General features: G+C 35.0%; 1 protein-coding gene across 3 annotated transcripts in view; it reads left to right on the forward strand.

Annotated features, from left to right (window-relative positions):
* EPS8 (epidermal growth factor receptor pathway substrate 8) overlaps positions 1-20,514 on the forward strand; it is a 183,275-nt gene that overhangs the window by 142,097 nt on the left and 20,664 nt on the right. For all 3 annotated transcript variants that reach the window (XM_037845336.1, XM_037845335.1, XM_037845338.1), the window contains 6 exons: positions 926-1,052; positions 2,855-2,943; positions 3,322-3,396; positions 5,555-5,703; positions 8,320-8,503; positions 11,817-11,950. In XM_037845336.1, the coding sequence (XP_037701264.1) occupies positions 926-1,052; positions 2,855-2,943; positions 3,322-3,396; positions 5,555-5,703; positions 8,320-8,503; positions 11,817-11,950 (758 nt within the window). The remainder of the gene's footprint in view (positions 1-925; positions 1,053-2,854; positions 2,944-3,321; positions 3,397-5,554; positions 5,704-8,319; positions 8,504-11,816; positions 11,951-20,514) is intronic.

Raw genomic sequence — 20,514 nt, forward strand, 5'->3', positions numbered from 1 at the left:
GTATTTTAGAATGTCTGAAAGAAAAATTAAGTGGCTTTTTTTAAAAGGTATATGTGTAAATTTGAATCCTTTATAACCCATAAGGCAATATTTATTTTTGTTTCTCCATAGTAAATTTCTTGTAGAATGACAATGCCCTGTTGTATAATCATAGAATAAGAAGTTAATATAACTATTTTTTATACTATACTTATATTCCCAGCTCGGTTGGAAACAAATACTTTAAAAGAATTTGAAATTTGAAATTTAGTTTTTACAGCACACTATTGCTTGTTATAACTTGTAAGTTTGTTTAATCCCAATTTCTAGTCTTTAATTAGCGGAATGTCAAGTTTCATATACAGGAGAAACTCAACTTAGGACATAATACATGAGCTAATAAAAATCCAATGATTCCTGAAAGCATTGTACATCATTAATTCCATTTTACCATGTAGAAACTCTTAGTAATTCCTATTCTTATAGATTAGCAATGTGTTTGTTAGATTGTCACAACATTCTATTTATCTTTTATTCAAAAAAATATTGTCAGTAATTTATTGGGACATTTTTCAAAAAACAAAAAAGCTCAGTGTTCTAACAAAATGCTTCTTACAGTTTTTTTCCCTAACATTATGTGGGAGAACACTATGAGAAAATTAGGGGTAATTGGAAATAATTGCTGATCTGAGTAGATATTTTGAATTCTTTCTTGATGGCATTGAAAATAGAGCAAAATTAAGCTAAAGAAATATATAAATGTCAGACTTTAGTCACAGGTGTGTTTAGTTCAATTATTTTTCTTAGAATTACTGATAAACTTGAAATTTGCCTGTGGGAGTTTTTTTTTCAAATTAACTTTCTGATTTTTGTTTATTGATCAGCAGTGTATAACCAAGGCAAAAGAGTTTTGTTTTATATTTTATTCTGTAATTTCTAATTTTAGCAAATCTTGAACCACATTTTGGATGATATTGAATTTTTTATCACAAAACTCCAAAAAGCTGCTGAAGCATTTTCTGAGCTTTCTAAAAGGAAAAAAACTAAGAAAAGTAAAAAGAAAGGGCCAGGAGGTAAGTTGGATTTTTAAAATTTTCTAAAGACCATTAAGAACTCCAGTGGCAGGCAGTGTCTTGCCTTTGCGAACTGCTCAGCAAAACCCAATTGAAAGTGGAATCAAAGTTCCTTTTCTAGTTCTGGGGTAGCACTGGAGATTTAGGCAAAAACCAGTGTGAGCCCAAGGGGTGTCCATTTTGGTTCTGATTGGCTGCAGTTAAGAAAGACCCTAGATGCTCTGTCTAAATTGTGGACTCTGAGATTCAGGTGGTGACCATCTGTCTATAATTTTCATTAGTCTTTATAAAGTTAGTGTCTGTTAAAGTCATATTTCTACCCTCCTCATATTTAGATTATTTTATTGTAAATATAGAATCTCATTAATTGCTGAATAAAAGGACTGACTTTTCACTTTAAAATTGTTAGGAATATCAATGGATTTTAATTTTTGTATCACAGAACTCCAAAATGTACATTTAAGTCAGATACGAAGTTACATATAAGAAATTTTTAAGTTTACTGCAGTGCAGCTACTTAAAATGTCCTCAAAATGTATAAATTTATAATTATACAACTATTATTCATACTCCTGTGACAAAATGGTTTAGATGAAATTGAAATATATAAAAGCATAGTAAATAAATATCCCTTCCATTACATACAGATGACTTTCAAATCTTTTTCTAGCTCAATATCTACCTCATTAGTTATGACTTACAGCTTTGTCTTCCAGATGTGTATATAGCTGGATATACCTCCCTTCCACATATTTTTAAATTAAGTATTACTGCTTCCTGGTGTCTCAAACCACTTTATCCTCCTGTATTCTTCAAGAATGGTGCACCACTTTCCTGTTCGCCCGGATTCAAAACCACAGATCTTTCTATGACTTCATTTCTCTAGATTATAGCCAACACTGATTCTATTTTCTCAGTCTCCTGCCTCCATTTTTCCCTTTTTTCATTTTCATAACCAGTATCCTGTTTCAAGCTGTCCTCATTTTCACCCAGCTTCCTCAGCAGTCTTCAAGCCTACAGTCTTTCCTAAAAGCCTATACTCCCGTGATGAGGACAAACATCTTAAAACTTGAAGGCCGTCAGTTCATTCTTCTTCAGTAAAGCATGTTAATTCCATGTTCCGTTGACTTAAGTCCACCTCTACTCTGCCAGTAAGGTCATCCACAATCTAACCTTGAGCTGGCTTTTCATTCTCATGTTTCTCTGCTTCTAGGTTTGTCATTTCATGTCCATTCAGTTTCCTTTTTCCACGGTTTTGCTTGTGCTGCTTTTCGCCAGCCATGATGTTTTTCCAACCAACTTGCCCTGGAACAAACCTTTCGAATCCCATCTTAAAGGCTACCTTCCCCAGGAAACAGTCTTTTAGATACACATTTCCCTACCCCAACCAGATGCAATCTCTTTCCATAATACATGACTCTTTTATTTGTTTACTGATTCATCTCTTCTATTAGATTTTAAGGCCCTTAAGGGTAGGGCCTGTATAACTTACTCATCGTTACAGTCTTCACAATGGTACGCACAATGTCTGGCTCATAGAAAGGTTATAATATGTATTTATGGGATTGAATGGAGTAATTTGCTGTTCCTAAGGATGGGAGAAATCCCTTTCAAACATTGGATCTTCATTTGTTACAGTCAGACTATAAGATACGGTGGAGTAACTAGGTAGCCTTATATCTGTTGTGATCATAATACTCTGCAGACATGAATGTGTTTTTTTGTTTTTTCATTTAATAAATTTTCTTGGAACTTTTGGGATCATCTATCCCTTCCCTTTTTTATCTACCATCTAAATCTAGAGGGTGTTTTAACACTGCGGGCAAAGCCTCCGCCTCCTGATGAATTTGTTGACTGTTTCCAAAAGTTTAAACATGGATTTAACCTTCTGGTAAGTGAAAGTTATTTATATATAATTAGAAGAAACAAAAAAGTTTGAAGTCTAGTGAGGATGTTCTTCACTAAACTAAGGGACAAATTGTTCTTGAAGATTTGTATGTATGTTTTGATTTGCCTTTAATTAGAACAACAAATTGTAAACGTGTGTATCTAAGAGACTTGGTAAAAAACATTATGACCCCTAATATTTTTTTAAACTAAGTTCTCCTAATCTAACTCAGTCCATGATGGTGAATCTACTAAAAGTGAAATCAGCAGTAAAGAATTCTTCCTCTAAGTCTGTTTTGGACCTTTTTGAGTGTCTGTTTTCTGCTCGATTACATCCTAGTAACACAAGTTGTAAAAATTGTCTATATTCTTGATATTATAGGCCAAATTGAAGAATCACATACAGAACCCCAGTGCTGCAGATTTGGTTCATTTTTTGTTTACTCCATTAAATATGGTAAGATTTTACTAATTTAAGAAAATTCTCAGTCTTAGTATGTTTTTTCAATCCAAATTGTCTGTCTGGATTACCTAAGCTTTTCTTCATAACCTCGTATGGCTGCTATTTCTCTTGCCATCTGTGTAAATATTAAGCAAATAGAATTTGAGAGCTTAAAAGAACCTTAGAAACCATCTAGTTCCAATATCTTATTTTATGGATGAGGAAACCTTTACCCCGCTTAGAGCTATGGAAATGAAAAGAAATATTCATTGGAAGCATACTGTTTCAATGTATGCTATTACCCAACATACAATGGCTTGGATAGTATTGAAGTTTTACCCATTCTGATAGAATAGGCTGGTCATGAGTGGTCCAAGTTTGGCTGGATGGCTTTGCATCATGCATTTGGTCAGAGACCCAGATTTCTTTCATGAAAGTATCCTTTCACTTCCAGGGCTGTCTCTGTTTCAATTAAATGTTCATTCATTTATTTATCTATTTCATAAATATTTATTGAAAGCCTGCTGTTGTAGCTCATCAGGAACAAAACAGACAAAAATGTTATCCTCTTAAAAATTAGAATGTGGAGGAACAACCAATAACCTAAATAAATGCATAAACAATAGTTTGCTAGAAAGTAAATGTGATGGGGTAAAATTAGAGCAGGGAAGGGGAATTGGGAGTGCTCAGTGTGCATGCATATTTGTGTGTGTGTGTGTGTGTGAGATGGAGTTTTACACTTAAATGTGGTGACCCAGGCTGGCCACATTGAGAAGGTGTCATTTGAGCAAAGGAAGTGAGGAGTGAGTCATGAATTTCTGAGGGAAGAACATTCCAGACCGAGAACAACTAATATAAGTGCTCTGAGGTGGTAACATGCAAAGCATATTCTTGTAATAAGTAGGTATCTTGACTGGAACAGAGTGAAGAAGAATATTAGAAAGAGATGAAATCAGCAAGGTAACAGGAGGACATATCATGTTGGACCTTATAGGTGATTCTGAGACTTCTGATGGTTGGAGGGTTTTCAGCAGATCATGGAATGCTCTGGCTGTAATGTTTTGAAACTTCAGGGAACAAGGGGTCAGTTGGCTATTAAAGTAATCCAGATGGGATATTATGGTGCTGGGAACAGGTAGCACTGGAGCTGGTGAGAAGTCTGATTCTAGTTATAGGCCATAGAAGCAACAAGATTTATTGATATGTTGGATGTGGTGTGCAAGAACTGTAGAAGCCAAGAATGTCTCCAGGGTTTTGGGCCTAAAACTTAATGATGGAGGAGGGGACTTCTGGGTAATTGGGAACAGCTTGTGCAAAGACACAGAGGCCTAACACAGTACAGCATGCTCAGAACACCTGGATGAATGGAGGGAAATTGACTTTTGATCTGGAGCCACTCAAAAATCCTCTTTCTTCTTATGCCATATCTCTGGGAAAGTGAGATTTTCTATAAAAGCGTTCTGGTTTCTGCTCTAGGAGATAACAACCATATCTTTAACCAGGAAATAGCCCCTGGAAAGGAAATTTGGAGCAGTTTTCAGACACTTATCATTTTGCTTTATCAGAGAGTTGCACCTGTTTGTTTCTGCTAGTCATTATATTTTCTGTATTAAATTAGGGCAATTTCCTAGAATTAAATAATAGTACCAGTTCTCATTCTTCTCTCTTCTTTCTCCCTGGATTCTGATATTTATTTATTTATTTGTTTGTTTGTTTGTTTGTTTTGTCTATATGGGCAGAGCCATAGACTGCTAATTTGAACCTTGTTTTCCCTATATTATTCATTTCTAGAATCACATTTTTGAAGTTTGGCATAATAAGAGTTGTCAGTAGACTATACACAAAAAAACCCAGATAGTTAAACCACCTGACTTAGAATTCTCTGGATAATCATTATTATTTTCCAGGGCAAGTACAATCATATGCAGCCAACAGGCAGATGCTGTGCAATTTGATTAACCATTAACTTTTAATTTGAGATTATTAGGCACCATTGGGCTGGACAAGGACGATTGGTAAACTGATTTTCATTCAATAGTGCATTGCCCAACATCAAAATTTAATTTGCCTATATAAAACAGTAACTTGTTTTTGGCATGGAATTTTGTCTACACATTTCAAAAATACCCAAATAGTCATCTTGTTTTTAAGAAATGATTTAATTTCATTTTAGGTGGTACAGGCAACAGGAGGTCCTGACCTAGCCAGCTCAGTACTCAGCCCTCTATTGACTAAGGATACAATTGATTTCTTAAATTATACCTTCAATATTGATGAAAGGCAGCTGTGGATGTCATTGGGAGAAACTTGGATGAAAGCCAGGTAGGCATATACGAGTTTAACATTTGATACATGTAATACATGTAAGTATTGTGCTCTGTTCACATGGATTTAATGAGACATTTATTGGGCCTTCTTATGTATGAAGGGCTAGGTGTTATACAAGGAAAAAGTATAAACCCTTAAAAACCTAGAAATTTAGTGGAGGAGATTGAAGTGTCTGTAATATAAGGCATGATAAATATTAGGAATGAGCCATAAATAAAATGCTGTTGAAAAAGCAGTGAAGCAGTCAGGAAGAGAATTTAGAGAGGAGGGTAGTTAGCCTTCAAAGAAGACTGGTATTTAAAATCAATATAAAATAATACTAGCAATTATTTGTAAAGTTTTTATACAGTGCTACTAGGCACTCTTCTATGTACTTGACATAGATGCTGTTATTATCCTCATTTTACAGATATGGAAACTGAATGAAGGAGGGTTAATAATTTGCCCAAATTGACACAGCTTGCAAGAAGCAGAGCTGAAATTTGAACCCAGGCAATCTGATTCTGGATTTGACGTTTATAATTGCTATGCTAATTTGCCTCTCGGCAGAATGAGTAGGATTTTTACAAATACGTCGCATGGAAGGAGCCGTCCCAGTAGAGAGAGAAGCAGGAGTGAAGGCATGAAGCAGGAATGTCAAGAGAATAGAGTATGAGTATGGTTTTAGTTGGAATATACAATTTGGTGGGCCTTTGTGAAGAAAGGAGGGAAGAAGACTGGCATTAAGTGAGGAATATGGATGGGCAGGACTGGATTATGATGGGCTGCTAGTGCCATACTAAGGAGATGGAGCATGGTTCGTCAGGCTATGAAGAACCAATAGCTTTATGAATGCAAGTGTGACATAATCCCATCTATATTTCAGAAAGATCGGTGTGGTAGTTGAGTGTAGCAAGGACAAGGGCAAAAGTAACTGGAGACAGGGAGGTACCTGGGATGTTCATGCCATAGTAGAGATTCCTTATTAATCATTAGTCTCCTAGACTAAAATAATTGCAGAGGAAATTGAAAGGAGAAGGGGAAAATTTTAAGAATAGCATACTTGACAATAAGTGATGATGCAAGACAAATCATTACCAAGAGTAGCATTAAAGTTTGCCGATGAAGGCAAGTTATAAAAATATTTCCAATTTTGTGATGTGAATAAAAAAATTTGCTTTCCACTTTTACCCAAGTCTTTTTATTTCTCTCACTACTTGTAATAAATCATTCAGTATGGTCACTCGGAGCTTTGTCTTCCTGATGAATTTGGTTGGGTTTGCCTGAAAGTAATGGCCCACTAATAATTTTTGTCTCCTTCTTTTCTCCTATTGAATCATATTACAAAGCACTCTCCCTTTTTTTTTGGATTTTGGCAATTTGCTTGTGTTGGGATGTAGTTTATATTTTACAGTGTTTATCAAGCAGAAAATTCTTTAAAAGCACTGCAGTCATTGCTTTTATATTGAAAATAGTCTAATTTTTAAATTTATATATCATAGTATGCAAAACTAGTTAAATAGATTTCTTAAATGTATAGATTTAATAGAGTATGGTTTTGTGATAAGATAGAATCTTTTTATTTTTCATATGGAGCTTATTAAATTCACCAGATATTTTAGTAAAAATAATAGCTCAGGTTATTTCATTTCTTTGTTGGGTCCTATTCACATAAGGGCCTTAATCACCATTTGAAAAATATAGTATAAGGAAATATAGTCCTAGTTCTTCACATGGGAAAAATGGTCATTTCACATCCTAATTGTTAATAGTATAAAGAAACTGATGTACAGATTCAAAAACTCAAAAAGAATCATGAAAGTACATAATAATCTGAATAAAATGACTCATTTCATCATAGTGATGAAATATAACAAAGAAGTAAATCATGTCTGAAAGAAAAAACAGCATATTGTAACAGAAATGAAGCTATGATTTCTATCCTAGTTATTTATGTGGGTCTGGAGTGGTTAGGAGCTTGTAGAAATAAGTCTGTCTCACTTAAAATCATAAAATACTGAATGGGTAATGGTTATGATTACAGATTAGTCCTAACCTTATTTTTCTGATTGAAACCTAGCTGATACATTTAGTTTATAAACTAGGTCATCTGTTTCCTTTTAGGTGACTTCACAATTAAAAAATAATAAATCTTAGAAACATGCTGGGCTGTTTCCCTTTTGAAAGACATTTCTAATACCAGGAGGCTTCATAATGATGGGAAGGGAGTGAAGAAAGAGATAGGAATATGAGACTCCTCTAGAGAGTAAAGAAGTTAAGTTCTAAATGCTTAACACACTTCTAGCTTCACAGTCCCTATGCAGTTTTTTTTTAGAAACCTGTGCCCATGTTAAAAAGTTGAGTTTATGGAGAATTGAGGCAATATAGTGAAAATACATGATGCAGCAGAATTCAGAATTCCTGTTGGCTTCATTTTATTGGCACTAAATACCAGCATAAACATGTTTACTTTCTCTTTTTGGATGGATGGAGGACAGATTAGACATGTGTAGCTTTAGGTTGTTTTGTTTTTGTTTTTGTTTGTGGCTAGCCTTTCCAAAGACAGTTATGAACATAGATACATTTCTTATCTTTATTTTATTATTTATGTATCTTAATGTCCCCATATAGATCAGAGTGGCCAAAAGAACAGTTTGTCCCACCCTATGTTCCACGGTTCCGCAATGGTTGGGAGCCCCCAAAGCTGAACTTCATGGGAGCACCAGTGGATCAAGATCTCTATCAACTGGCTGAATCCATGGCAAATGTAGCAGAACATCAGCGCAAACAAGAAATGAAGAGATTATCCACGGAGGTGAGATTTTTTTTAATCACCTTTTGTACAGTAATCTGTGTGTTCTCCTGTAATTCTTATTGTATGTTTTCATTTTACTGATCTGAAGATTGTTCTTGAATCACTGCGCTCTCCTGCTGCCCTAAGTCACCTCTCTCTCAGCCTTTTTTTTTTTTTTTTTCCTGGTGGTAGTTGGGTTGTGTTGTGTCCCTGTAAAGCCCCAATCCAGTCCTGATCATCCTCTTACAACCTGTCAGCCCCCACCTCTGTCACTCCTGCCACTGCTATCCTCACCCTGGAGATCTGTATATCTTTTGGTGTTTACATTTTCTCTCCTTGTCCTGCCGCTTGGCCTATTTCTTTCTATTTTCCTCTCTCATTGTCAGACCTTCAATAAAGTTCCCTGAACCTAGCTCCCCTAAGTCAGTGCCAAGCAGTCCTTTCCTGTAAGCTCCATTTCTTTTCTCTTTTATTTCCTAGTCCTAAACCTCTGGAGTTCTATCAGCATGGCTAGAGGGCAAACTCTTCCCCCAGACCCCAGCCCCCAAGCTCAAATCATCATTTGTAACACCGATATATCTTGAGGAGAACATAAAATTCATTGTGTCTTTTAAGTACTTACCAAGCTTAAGAGTATAACCCAGCTGGGAGCAAATTGAGGGAATGAAACTGGGTAGTTTATCTCTTCACCTCTGGAGATATGTTTCTGTGATTCTTCTTGTTCTATCAGAAAAGCAAATTGAACATTGATTAAAGCTGAACCAAACCCAAATAGGATGATCAGAACTCGAGGAATTAGGTGAATGAGGTCTAGTTTGAAGAAGAAAAAGTAAATGATGACTAATTCCTTCTTAAAGTCCTTTTTTAATTCCTTAGGTTAATTTTCTCAGACTTCCAGGGGTATTTATAATGTGGGAAACATGACTTGAAGGAACAAATTAGCAAACCATAGTAAACAACATCTTGTGACCTCATTAAGTAGAGATATTTATCTAAATTAAATTTCTTAAGATCTTTCCATTGCGGGTTAGTTTCTGTACAATAACAATAATATACCAGAAGGCTGGCTAAATTCCTGAAACTTTAAAAATAAAGCAAACATACTCCTTTGAAAAGAATTGTTTTCCAATGTATTTGTTCTCTGTCTGGCTGCATGTAGGGAAGAGGTGAATGTCATTCCTGCCCTTCCCAGTAAGTGAGTGATTAAGAAGGTGACCTCACAGCTCTGGGTACTGGTTGGCAGGCATATGTCCCTGCTGATATTTTATGGCTCAGAACTCATAAGTATGAATTTTCTTTCCTCTTAGAGGTCAGTGTTTTACAGGGGAAAAATGTAACCAAACATGCAATTATGGTACATTTGCTGTTGCTATAGTTACAGTTGACTGTTTTCAATCATAAAACTTTTTAGCTTACACTCTTCATATCCTAAAATATACCCTCATTTTAACATATGCCTCATAAATTCACTTTTGTGAGGTTTTTTTTTACCATTTTTTATTTAAAGAGAGTTATATTTTCTGTGCTTCCAGCAACTAAGTTTGTCTACTCTCACTGAATAAGTAATTTTAATAGAGAAATTATTGAGAATCACTTTTGTAATGAATTATCATTTTCCTGTAGTAAACCATTTCCCATTTTATAGTTTAAGTACTTATTCAGAGGCTTAAAAGAATGAAATGAAAAACACCTGCTGTCAGCTCTAGAAAATTTCATGCCTTGAGATTTTGCTGGAAAAGAGGCCAAGTAATGGTGATTTAAAATGCATAAAAAAATGCAATCATCCCTAGAGGAGAGATTTTGTTATACTTTATTGCTACTATAATAAATATATTTAGGGTCTGTTGTGGGTAATTCGGGATCTTGTGATTTTGTTTAGAATTGAAAGGTGCAGGTGATGTGGAGTGACAAACATGGATGGCAGCCCTCAGCGTCTTTATTTCCTCTGAACCAGGAGCAGCCCTAGACAAGATTGTTTGGTTGTCACAGTTACGCATTTGTCATCATCTCTCTCCTCCCTTGTAGTATCCCCAGTCACTTGCAAGACCTAGTGATTTCATACTGGCTGACATCCCTCTGCTGTGTTCAGAGCTAGGCAAAAAAAGTGGAAACTATGGGTCATTCCAACAGCTTTTACACTTCCTCCTTTATAAGCACCTTCATCCAAAACTTGCCTAAACATTTAGTGTCTCTACTTTATCCTAGGGAAATGATAAACTGAATTAATTTGAGATTAGCAGCTGACAATGGTTTATTTGTAATTGTGTTTTAAGTGCATATTCCAGGGGAGTAATATAGTTTGACATCAACAGCGGTCCAGTGAGGACATCCCACCTGTACTGTCTATGGATAAAGCCATCTCTTCCCCTGTCAACTTTGTCATTAGATGAACTATAGTAACTATGGGTTCGAGACTTTTCTAAAATAAGCCCAATTTCAAGTATTTTGCCCCACTGAATGCACAAATTATTAAGTACCCAATGACTTCCAATGCTTTGGTATCCACCATGCATTTCCCACACTTCATTTTACATATGGAAGCAGTACAAATACCTTTAGGTAATATTTTTTAGGTTTCCCACACCCCCTAATCTGATCATGTGGTCTTTCTAGCTTTAAAATCATGGTGCTAAAGGGATGCATAAACCTCAGCACCTCCTCTTGGTAGCACCCAGTAGGCTCATGTCTGAACTGTTCATTGTAAAAAAAAATGAATCCTGCATTTTCTTATTCTGTACTATCAAGATCAATATATTTGTGCCTTTCTATTTTTCCCAACCCAATAAATTTAACAATATATAGTACTGTGTAATAGTGCTGCCAGTTTTTAAAATAAAAATAGTTTTCTATCTATATAAAAAGAGAAAAAATGAGAGGGTGGTATAATTTTCATGCATATAGTTCGGATTATTTTCATGTTACAGTATTTGCTTGGCTAGAGGGTCATAGTCTGTTGCTTAAATATAGAGAAAGAGTTAAGGTGTCTTTTAAAAAAACAAAAAAACAAAAAAACAATTTTATCTTATACAAGTTGTTAAACTCTGCCTAATACCCAAATAACCTATTACTGAAAATTCTGATGAAGGAACGTATTGTTTTTATACCTGATTATTTTCAAAATTAAGATTTAGCCTTTCACTAATGACATTTCATATTATAAATAGGTCTTTGACAAAAATATATCACCTCCATTTCATAAATGAGTAACATAATATTTAATCACTTGAAAATGAAAACTGATCACAGTATGGTGGAGAGAGGCTTGTTGACAGATCTCAGTGCTTATTCAAATAGTATTTTGTGTTTCTTTGATCTTTTTCCCTCTGTCTTTCAGCAATCCAGTGTATCCGAGTATTCTTCAGCCGATGGGTACCCATTCAATAGCAGCATTTACACAAGAGGGCCCCATCTGGACCAAGGGGAAGCCGCTGTTGCTTTTAAGCCAACCCCGAATCACCACGTAGACAGGTAACATTTAATGGGCACCGTTTGGGGAGCTGTGGATAACTGTCTCTGCTTTAGTGCTGACAGACGTGGCAGTGTCTGCTATTGCCCAGTACTTCTTTAAACTTTCCATTGGTTAATTATTTAGTAAAGTTTCAGTTGTTCCCTCGAGGAACTGGCTTTCATGAACAAAAGATGTCTGGACCTCAAGTTTATAATTCTCACTTAGGGCAAATGACTGATGACTTTCCCTTCTTTAAAGTATGTGAATTAAGGAGAAAAAAGGAATTTTTTTGAAACTCTCCATTAGTTTGTATCAGTTGGTCTCTAAGGATCTTTCTAGTTCTGTATCTTTTAAAAAGAACACTTTTTCCATCCTTTCCTTCCCCCAATGCAGACTATCCCTTAGAAATTTTTAACTTAAATATAAACTAAATCTTTAAACTAAATCAATGCCTTATCTATAATTCCTGCCATTCATCTTATTTTATTTTTACATTCCAGTTTTACGTTTCATTTGTTTTCTTGTATTTTCACTCTTAAAAAAGTTCAGTGAAGAATTGGCATGGCACACAAAGAAAGGAACTGGGATAGGTTCACTTTTTCAGTCTTTTCTAGCTGCTGCAAGTAAGCTTTATGTGGAGGCCAACTCATGCAGAGAAGAGAAAAAGAGAAAAGGAGATGAAATACGGGTGGCAAGGAGGTACAAAGACAGTCATTCAGATGAAACAGGATAGAGAACTTGTCCTGGAACTTCCCCACCTCAAAGCCTTTCTTATAATGAGTGTTGCATGCTCTTTATTTCTTTCCAGTATACTGTTTTCTTAATAGAATCTAAAGGTGGTGAGATTTAATACTTTTTCTTTTTTGTCAAGAAGCTGACAGAGGTAATGCTTAAATAATTTGTGTGGAAATTATGCAGGCATTACTTTAAGGGCACCAATAACCTATTAAATTGAGTTTGAAGAAAAGTCAGCAATGAATAATATATTTTGAAAATGCCAAAATATGAAAATCAATTTTAATTACATGTTCAATTTTCTAGTAGATATAGGTGAAAATCAGTTTTGAGGTTCAAAAATTATTTCATTGAAATTCATCATGACTAACTCATTGCCCATCCTGATATTTCATTTTTCCTTTCTTTCTCACATATTAATATTCTAGAACTGATTTCAGATGAATATTTCTTACTTTTTCTTTTGTCTTGTCACCCAATAAATAGGGATAGTTCTCCACAGCTAAGTAGCTTGAAAACCACTTGAGTACATTTTTCACATGTGTTCAGTTAGTATATGTTGATACTAGGAAACTTGCTGCATTTTAAGACCACATCTGGCACATTGTGGGCACTCGGAACATGTTTGCAGATTTATTTGATTAATTGATTAATTGAATGATTGAGCAAGTATATACTAGTGTATCTAGTATTTCAGATTGTTGACTACCTCTCTGTTGTCCACTCACAAATGTATAAGGTATAACTAATATTACTAATGGGATAACCTTATGTCATTTATTTTAGGAAGCTTACCAGATAGTCCTTTAAAAGTTTACCTTGATCTTTTTTTTTTTTAATCAGTTTACTTTTTTTCAAAATTCAGTTTTATTGAGATATATTCACATATAATGCAGTCATCCATGGTGTACAATCAGCTGTTCACAGTACCATCATATAGTTGTGCATTCATCACCCCAATCTAGTTTTTGAACATTTTCCTTATACCAGAAAGAATCAGAATAAAAATAAACAATAAAAGTAAAAAAGAACACTCAAATCACCCCCCCATCCCACCCTATTTTTCATTTAGTTTTTGTCCCATTTTTCTACTCATCCATCCATGCACTGGATAAAGGGAGTGTGATCCATAAGGCTTTCACAATCACACTGTCACCCCTTGTAAGCTACATTGTTATACAATCGTCTTCAAGAGTCAAGGCTACTAGGTTGCAATTTGATAGTTTCAGGTATTTACTTCTAGCTATTCCAATACCTTAAAACCTAAAAAGGGTTATCTGTATTATGTGTAAGAATGTCCACCAGAGTGACCTCTTGACTCCATTTGGAATCTCTCAGCCACTGAAACTTTATTTTGTTTCATTTCACATCCCCCTTTTGGTCTAGAAGATGTTCTCAATCGCTCGATGTTGGATCCAGATTTATCCCTGGGAGTCATATCCCTCATTGCCAGGGAAATTTACACCCCTGGGAGTCAGGTCCCTTGTAGGGGAGAGGGCGGTGAGCTCACCTTCCAGGTTTGTTTACCTTGATCTTTATGATCTTTATCGAAATTAGAGGAGTATACATTTGGTTTATTGATTTAGCTATATCTTTGTACCCCATCTACTTCTAAAATTGGTTCAGGCAGCCCACTTTAAATTATATGCACAAGGTGATGTTAATATTAAAAATAAGAATAAAGTACCAAATTAAGAAATTAAGAGTGAAGCTAAGAATTAAAATTTATGAAGTATGAGGGTGGACACTGTGTTTGAATTTCAGTTTGTTTCTGAGATCCCTAGCTGTCAAGCAAAAAGAGAAATATAATAATTTGCTGTCATTAGGAAAAGGAAGAATTGTATGTCAGTTTCTTAAAATAAACAATGCTTTCCTACTACTAAATTCTCAAAAGTATTTATCTATTGGAACTTTATACAGTACATGATAGGTTAGATAGGGGATATTATTTTTTAACATTTTTTTCCTCATTCACTGAATGCTGTGGTAAATTTCATAAGGTTTCTTTTAGTAATGTGTGATAAATAGGAAACGTAATTTAATGAAGGAAATTCCATGAAGGGATATTCCGGTATAATCTTAGGAAGGTCAAAATTTAGCCAGAGAAAGGATTTCTTAAAAATACATTAAGTGGTGGGTAGATTGTATATCTCAGTTGTCTCCATGGATCACATCTGTATTAGTTAGGGCTCTCTAGGGAAACAGAACTGACAGTAAATATTAGGAGATTTTAGTAAGAATTTATCTTATGTGATTGTGGGGATGCGCAGGTCCAAATTCCACAAGCTGGGAACTCCGATAAAGGTTTTTGATGAATTCCTCAGGAGAAGCTGGCTGGCTGAAGTAGTGATGGAAATTCTCTCTTCTGACTGCTGAAATCATTACTTTTCCTTTTAAGGCCTTCAACTGATTGGATGAGACTTCTCTCATTGTTGAAGGCAATCTCCTTAGGTGATATATAGATATAGTCAGCCACAGATGCAATCACCTTACTGCAGATTTAAGTCCATGAAACATCCTCACAGTAATAATCAGACTGGTGCTTTCTTCGCCAAACAAATGTCTAAGTTGACACATGATCTTAACCATCACACCATCTCTCAGCCGGGTTTAGTAGGAGCCGGATAATTGATAAACACCTTGATCATTGATGTTCTATATTGCTAAGAAAGTTTCCCATCATTATTGCAGAAGCTATCTGGAAGTTCTGGTTTGATATGAAATGCACACAGGTTGGCAATTTGTTTATAGTAATTATTATTTACCTGAAACTCTATTTCATGTCAGGAATGTAGTAGGTACTGTATGAAATATAGTCACTGTTCAGTGGAAGTACTACATCATTAGATAGACATCTATTGAATTTAGATCCCTTAGCTTTCACGCATTGCCATTTACTGCTATTCAGAAGCAATTAAGTGTTTTAGAAAAGTTCTCAAATCATTGCTACTCCTCACATCTCTGTGCTTTTTCTATTGGCTGTATCAATAGGTCTCTTAAGAATCTTTGGTACATCTCAAAAATTGTACAGTGCATACTGTATACTTAATTATAAGATTTGCAAGATAGGTGAGACCTCAAAGAATACTGTAGCACACTTTTTAAAATTTTTATTTTATAACTTATATGTAACCTAAAATTTCCCCTTTTAACCACATTCAAATGTATAATTCAGTGCTGTTAATTACGTTCACAATGTTGTGTCACCATCACCACCATCCATTACCAAAACTTTTCTATCAACTCAAATAGAAGCCCTGTACCAATTAAACATGAACTCCCCATTCCCTGGTAACCTGTATTCTAGTTTCTGACTCTGTGAATTTGCTTATTCTTTCATATCAGTGAGATCATACAATATTTGTCCTTTTGTGTCTGGCTTATTTTACTTAACATGATGCTTTCAAGGTTATATCCATGTTGTTACATGAATCAGAACTTCATTCCTTTTCTTGGCTGAATAATATCCCATTGTCTGTATATACTACTTTGTTTCTCCATTCATCTATTGATGGACACTTGGCTTGCTTCCATCTTGTAGCAATTGTGAATGATGCCACTATGAATGTCAGTGTGAAAATATTTGTTTGAATCCCTGCTTTCAATTCCTTTGGGTATATACCTAGAAGTGAGATTTCCAGGTCATAGGTAATTCTATGTTTAACTTTCTGAGGAACTGCCAAACTGTCTTCCACAGTAGCTGTACCATTTTACATTCCCACCAACCATGAAAGTGTTTCTATTTCTCCACATCCTTTCCGCACTTGCTATTTTCCATTTTTTAAAATAATAGCCATTCTAGTGGATATGCAATGGTATCTCATTGTGGTTTTTATTGGTTTCCCTAATGGTTAATGATGTTGAACATCTTTTCAAGTGCTTATTGGCTATTTGTTTATCTTCTTTGGAGACATGTCTATTCAAGTATTTCTGCCCATTTTTAAATTGAGTTGTTTGTCTTTTTGTTATTGAGTTGTAGAATTTCTTTATATATTCTGGATATTAAATCTTTATCAGATATGTGGTTTCCAAATATTTTCTTCCATTCTGTAGGTTGTCATTTTACTTTCATGATTTTTCTTTTGTTGTTCATGCTTTTGATGTGAAGTCAAAGAAACCATTCCTTAAAACCAGCTCCTGAAGATACTTAAACCAGCTCCTGAAGATACTTTGACCCTTCCTTATAAATTTGATACTTGGTTTTACCATTTCTCTGAAAGCTGTTGGATTTTTGATTGGAATTGTGTTGAATCTGCAAATCATTTTGGGTAGAATTGAAATGTTAACAAAATTTAGTCTTCCAATCCATGAAGATAGGATGTCCTTCCTTTTAATTAGGACTTCATTGATTTATTTTAGAAATGTTTTGTAATTTTCTGTGTAGAAATCCTTTATATCTTTGGTTAGATTTATTCCTAGATATTTGTATTAGTTAGGGTTCTCCTTGGAAACAGAATCAATGAGAGATGTCTCTTATTATCAAATTGTAAAAGTGACTCACGCAACTGCGGGAGCGCACGAGTCCAAATTCTGCAGAGCCGTCAACAAGCTGTCAACTCCAAGGAAGACGTCCGACGAACTCCTCGGGAAACGAACCGACAACTTTAACGAACTCCTCAGGAAACGAACCGGCAACTTTGAAGAACGCCTCAGGGAACGAACCAGCAACTTTGAAGAACGCCTCAGGAAACGAACCAACAACTTTGACTAACTCCTCAGGAAACGAACTGGCAACTTCGACGAGCTCCCCAGGAAAAGCTTCACTGAGCAGCTGAAGAAGAAGTGAAGGTTCTCTAACCGTCCGGCTTATAAGCCTCCAACTGATCACCCGGACCAAATCCGGCCAATTGCATTCTCTCACTGTGGAAGCACGCCCCTTGATGAGTCATCAGTCAGCTGCAGTCAATTGACTGATGATCCGACAAACCAACCAGCCTCAAATAGCCTCACAGGAATCGTCAGGCCAGTGCCCGCTTGACCAGACAGCTAGGCCACCTAGCCAAGTTGACACATGAACCCAACCATCACAATATTTGATTCAATTTCTATTGTAAATAGATATGTTTTTCCTTAATTCGTTCTTCAGATTTTTCATTAGTAGTTTGTGGAAACACTACTGAATGTTGTGTGATCTTGAACCCCATCACGTTGCTAAATTTGTTTATTAGCTCTAGTAGCTTTGTTGTGGGTTTTCAGGATCTTCTATATGTAGAATCATGTTATCTGCAATTAGAGAAAGTTTTCCTTCTTCCTTTCCAATTTGGATACCTTTGATTTCTTGCCTGATTGCTTAGTTGGAACTTCCTATACCATGTTGAATAACAGTGATGACAATGGGCATCCTTGTCTTGTTCCAGATCTTAGAGGGAAAGCTTTCAGTCTTTCACTATTGAGTGTGATGTTAACTGTGGGATTTTTCATATATGACTTTTATCATATTGAGGAAGTTTCCTTCTGTCCTAGTTTTCTAAGTCTTTTTATTAAGAAAAGGCACAAATGCCTTCTTGGTGTCAATTGAGATGAGGATATGTTTTTTTCCCCTTTGTTCTCTTAAAGTGGTATATTATAGTAATTGATTTTCTTACACTGATCCAGCCTTGCATGCTTGGAATAAATACCACTTAATCATGTATATAATTCTTTTATTGTGCTGTTGGATTTGGTTTGTTAGTATTTGCTGAGGATTTTTGCATCTGTATTCATAAGGAATATTGATCTGTAGTTTTCTTTTCTTGTGGTATCTTAAACTGGCTTTAGTATGAGGGTGATGTTGCTCTTACAGAATGAGTTAAGGAGTACTCCCCCTTCTTCAATTTTTTGGAAGAGTTTGAGCAGGATTGGTGTTAATTCTTCTTAGAATGTTTGGTAAGATTCACTTGTGCAGCCATCTGGTCCAGGGCTTTTCTTTCTTGGGAGGTTTTTGATTAGTGATTCAATCTTTTTCCTTGTTATTGGCCTGTTGAGGTCTTCTATTTCTTCTTGAGTCAGTGTAGGTAGTTTGAAGGTTTCTAGGAATTTGTTTGTTTCATCTAGATTGTCTAATTTGTTGTCAACAATTGTTCATGGTATCCTCTTATAATCGTTTTTATTTCTGTGGGGTCTAGAGTAGTGTCTCCTCTTTCATTTCTGATTTTAGTTATTTGCATCTTCTCTATTTTTTTCATTGTCAGTCTAGTAAAGTTGTCTTTTCAAAGACAGGATGACTCTGCCAGTATTTGCTCATTTTTCAAACATTTTGTGGACCATTTTCCCCCATCATCTTGTTCAATAAAGTTAGACTTTTTTTTTAACCTATTGATTCAGAAACCCGGAGGCAGAGAGAAATTCTACCCTTTGTATCATAATCTGAACTCTCCATTATTGGTAGTGATTATTCTCAACGTTATAGGAGAGAGGAACATTGAAAAAGAGAAAAAGATGGAAAACTCAGATTGTTTTCCTAAATTTTAAAGGTAGTTGAATATATTTTATCCCCAAATAAAATCTTAATTGAATGTTAATATTATGAACTAGATAAAAAATAGAGCTATTCCAGTAGGGATTGGCATGGAAGAGACATGGAACACAGTTTTTAAGTTATTATTATTAATGATACATAATAGTTTTTTGGCTGTAAATTCACTGTTTTCCAGCAATCTTTTTTTTTTTTTTTTAACATAACAAAAATAGCCATAGGTAACACAGCTTATAGGTCATCCTTTTTCTTTGTCCCTGTTCCCTTTCTCTTGTGGAGTTACGTATCTAAGAGGTAGCAAATTATCTATGACCATACAGTATGTTGTGTACACAATTGTCCAGCAGACCCTGGTATGACTCAACATTCCAGAGAACCTTAGTTGGTAGCAGAAAGAATGGCTGCTTGATGGGGGAATGATGACCAGGCAACTTCAGCCTGTTTCTGTTTTTTCCCTTGTCGATATGTGTGAGGAAATGTCAGAATGTAAATGGAGAGGAGATTAGGGAGTAAAGAAAGAACAGTTAAAGTTGTTTTATTATTGAATTGTGCAAAGAAAAGAAATTAATGCATTGTTACTGCATCTGAGTTTTTATGTTTTATGTATAAAAGTGATTTTCAACTGTGTTATTAAGTATATTGTCATTTGGAAATTATATGAGGTATTTGGTTTTTAAGAAGTTGTTCTTTTTCTTTTTTGATATAGAGCCTGTACTGCTGTTCTTAAAATTAGATTAAGTTTATTGTGAGTGAATTAATTAATTTGGAAGTATTATCAGTCTTCTTAATCAGATTCCATAGAGTATGGTATATTCTAGAACTAACTTCATCCCTTTCCTTGCAATTTAGATAAGTGAGCAAAGCTCTCCTAAGAATCAATACCTAGTCAGAATGTTTTGTATTTATGCATATTTGGTTAATGAATTGGAGACATAGCTTGAATTAGTGAAATCAATGTATAGTTTAAATTCCCACGCTGGAAATTATCTTCAACCTCCTTTAATTTTATGAGAAATACTAATGAGCATTTATTGTTTTTATCCTAGTTCTTTCCTAGCAGAGATGCTAATTAACAAACCAGTGCATATATTTAATGGATAAAGAATCTGTGTATTTGGAATCTAGATGTGACTCAGCAGTGCCAATTAGCTTTGTGATCTTGAATCCTTTAATTATGCCCTAGCCACAGTTTGTTCATTTCAGTAGTAAGAACTCCAAAATTCATTTTAGTTTTCATGTGCTGTGATTTTTAGGCTTGTACATTGGGTAAAACAATATAATGAAACAAATTACTATATAAATAAGTTGTCAGACTATTTTATGGTAGGATTTGGGTTGCCTTAAGGCTTTACTTCTGTTTTTAGCTTTTAGGAACAGCTAGCAGAATGACAATCT

The sequence above is a fragment of the Choloepus didactylus genome, chromosome 8 (genome assembly GCF_015220235.1).
Source record: "Choloepus didactylus isolate mChoDid1 chromosome 8, mChoDid1.pri, whole genome shotgun sequence".
Classification (NCBI taxonomy): domain Eukaryota; kingdom Metazoa; phylum Chordata; class Mammalia; order Pilosa; family Megalonychidae; genus Choloepus; species Choloepus didactylus.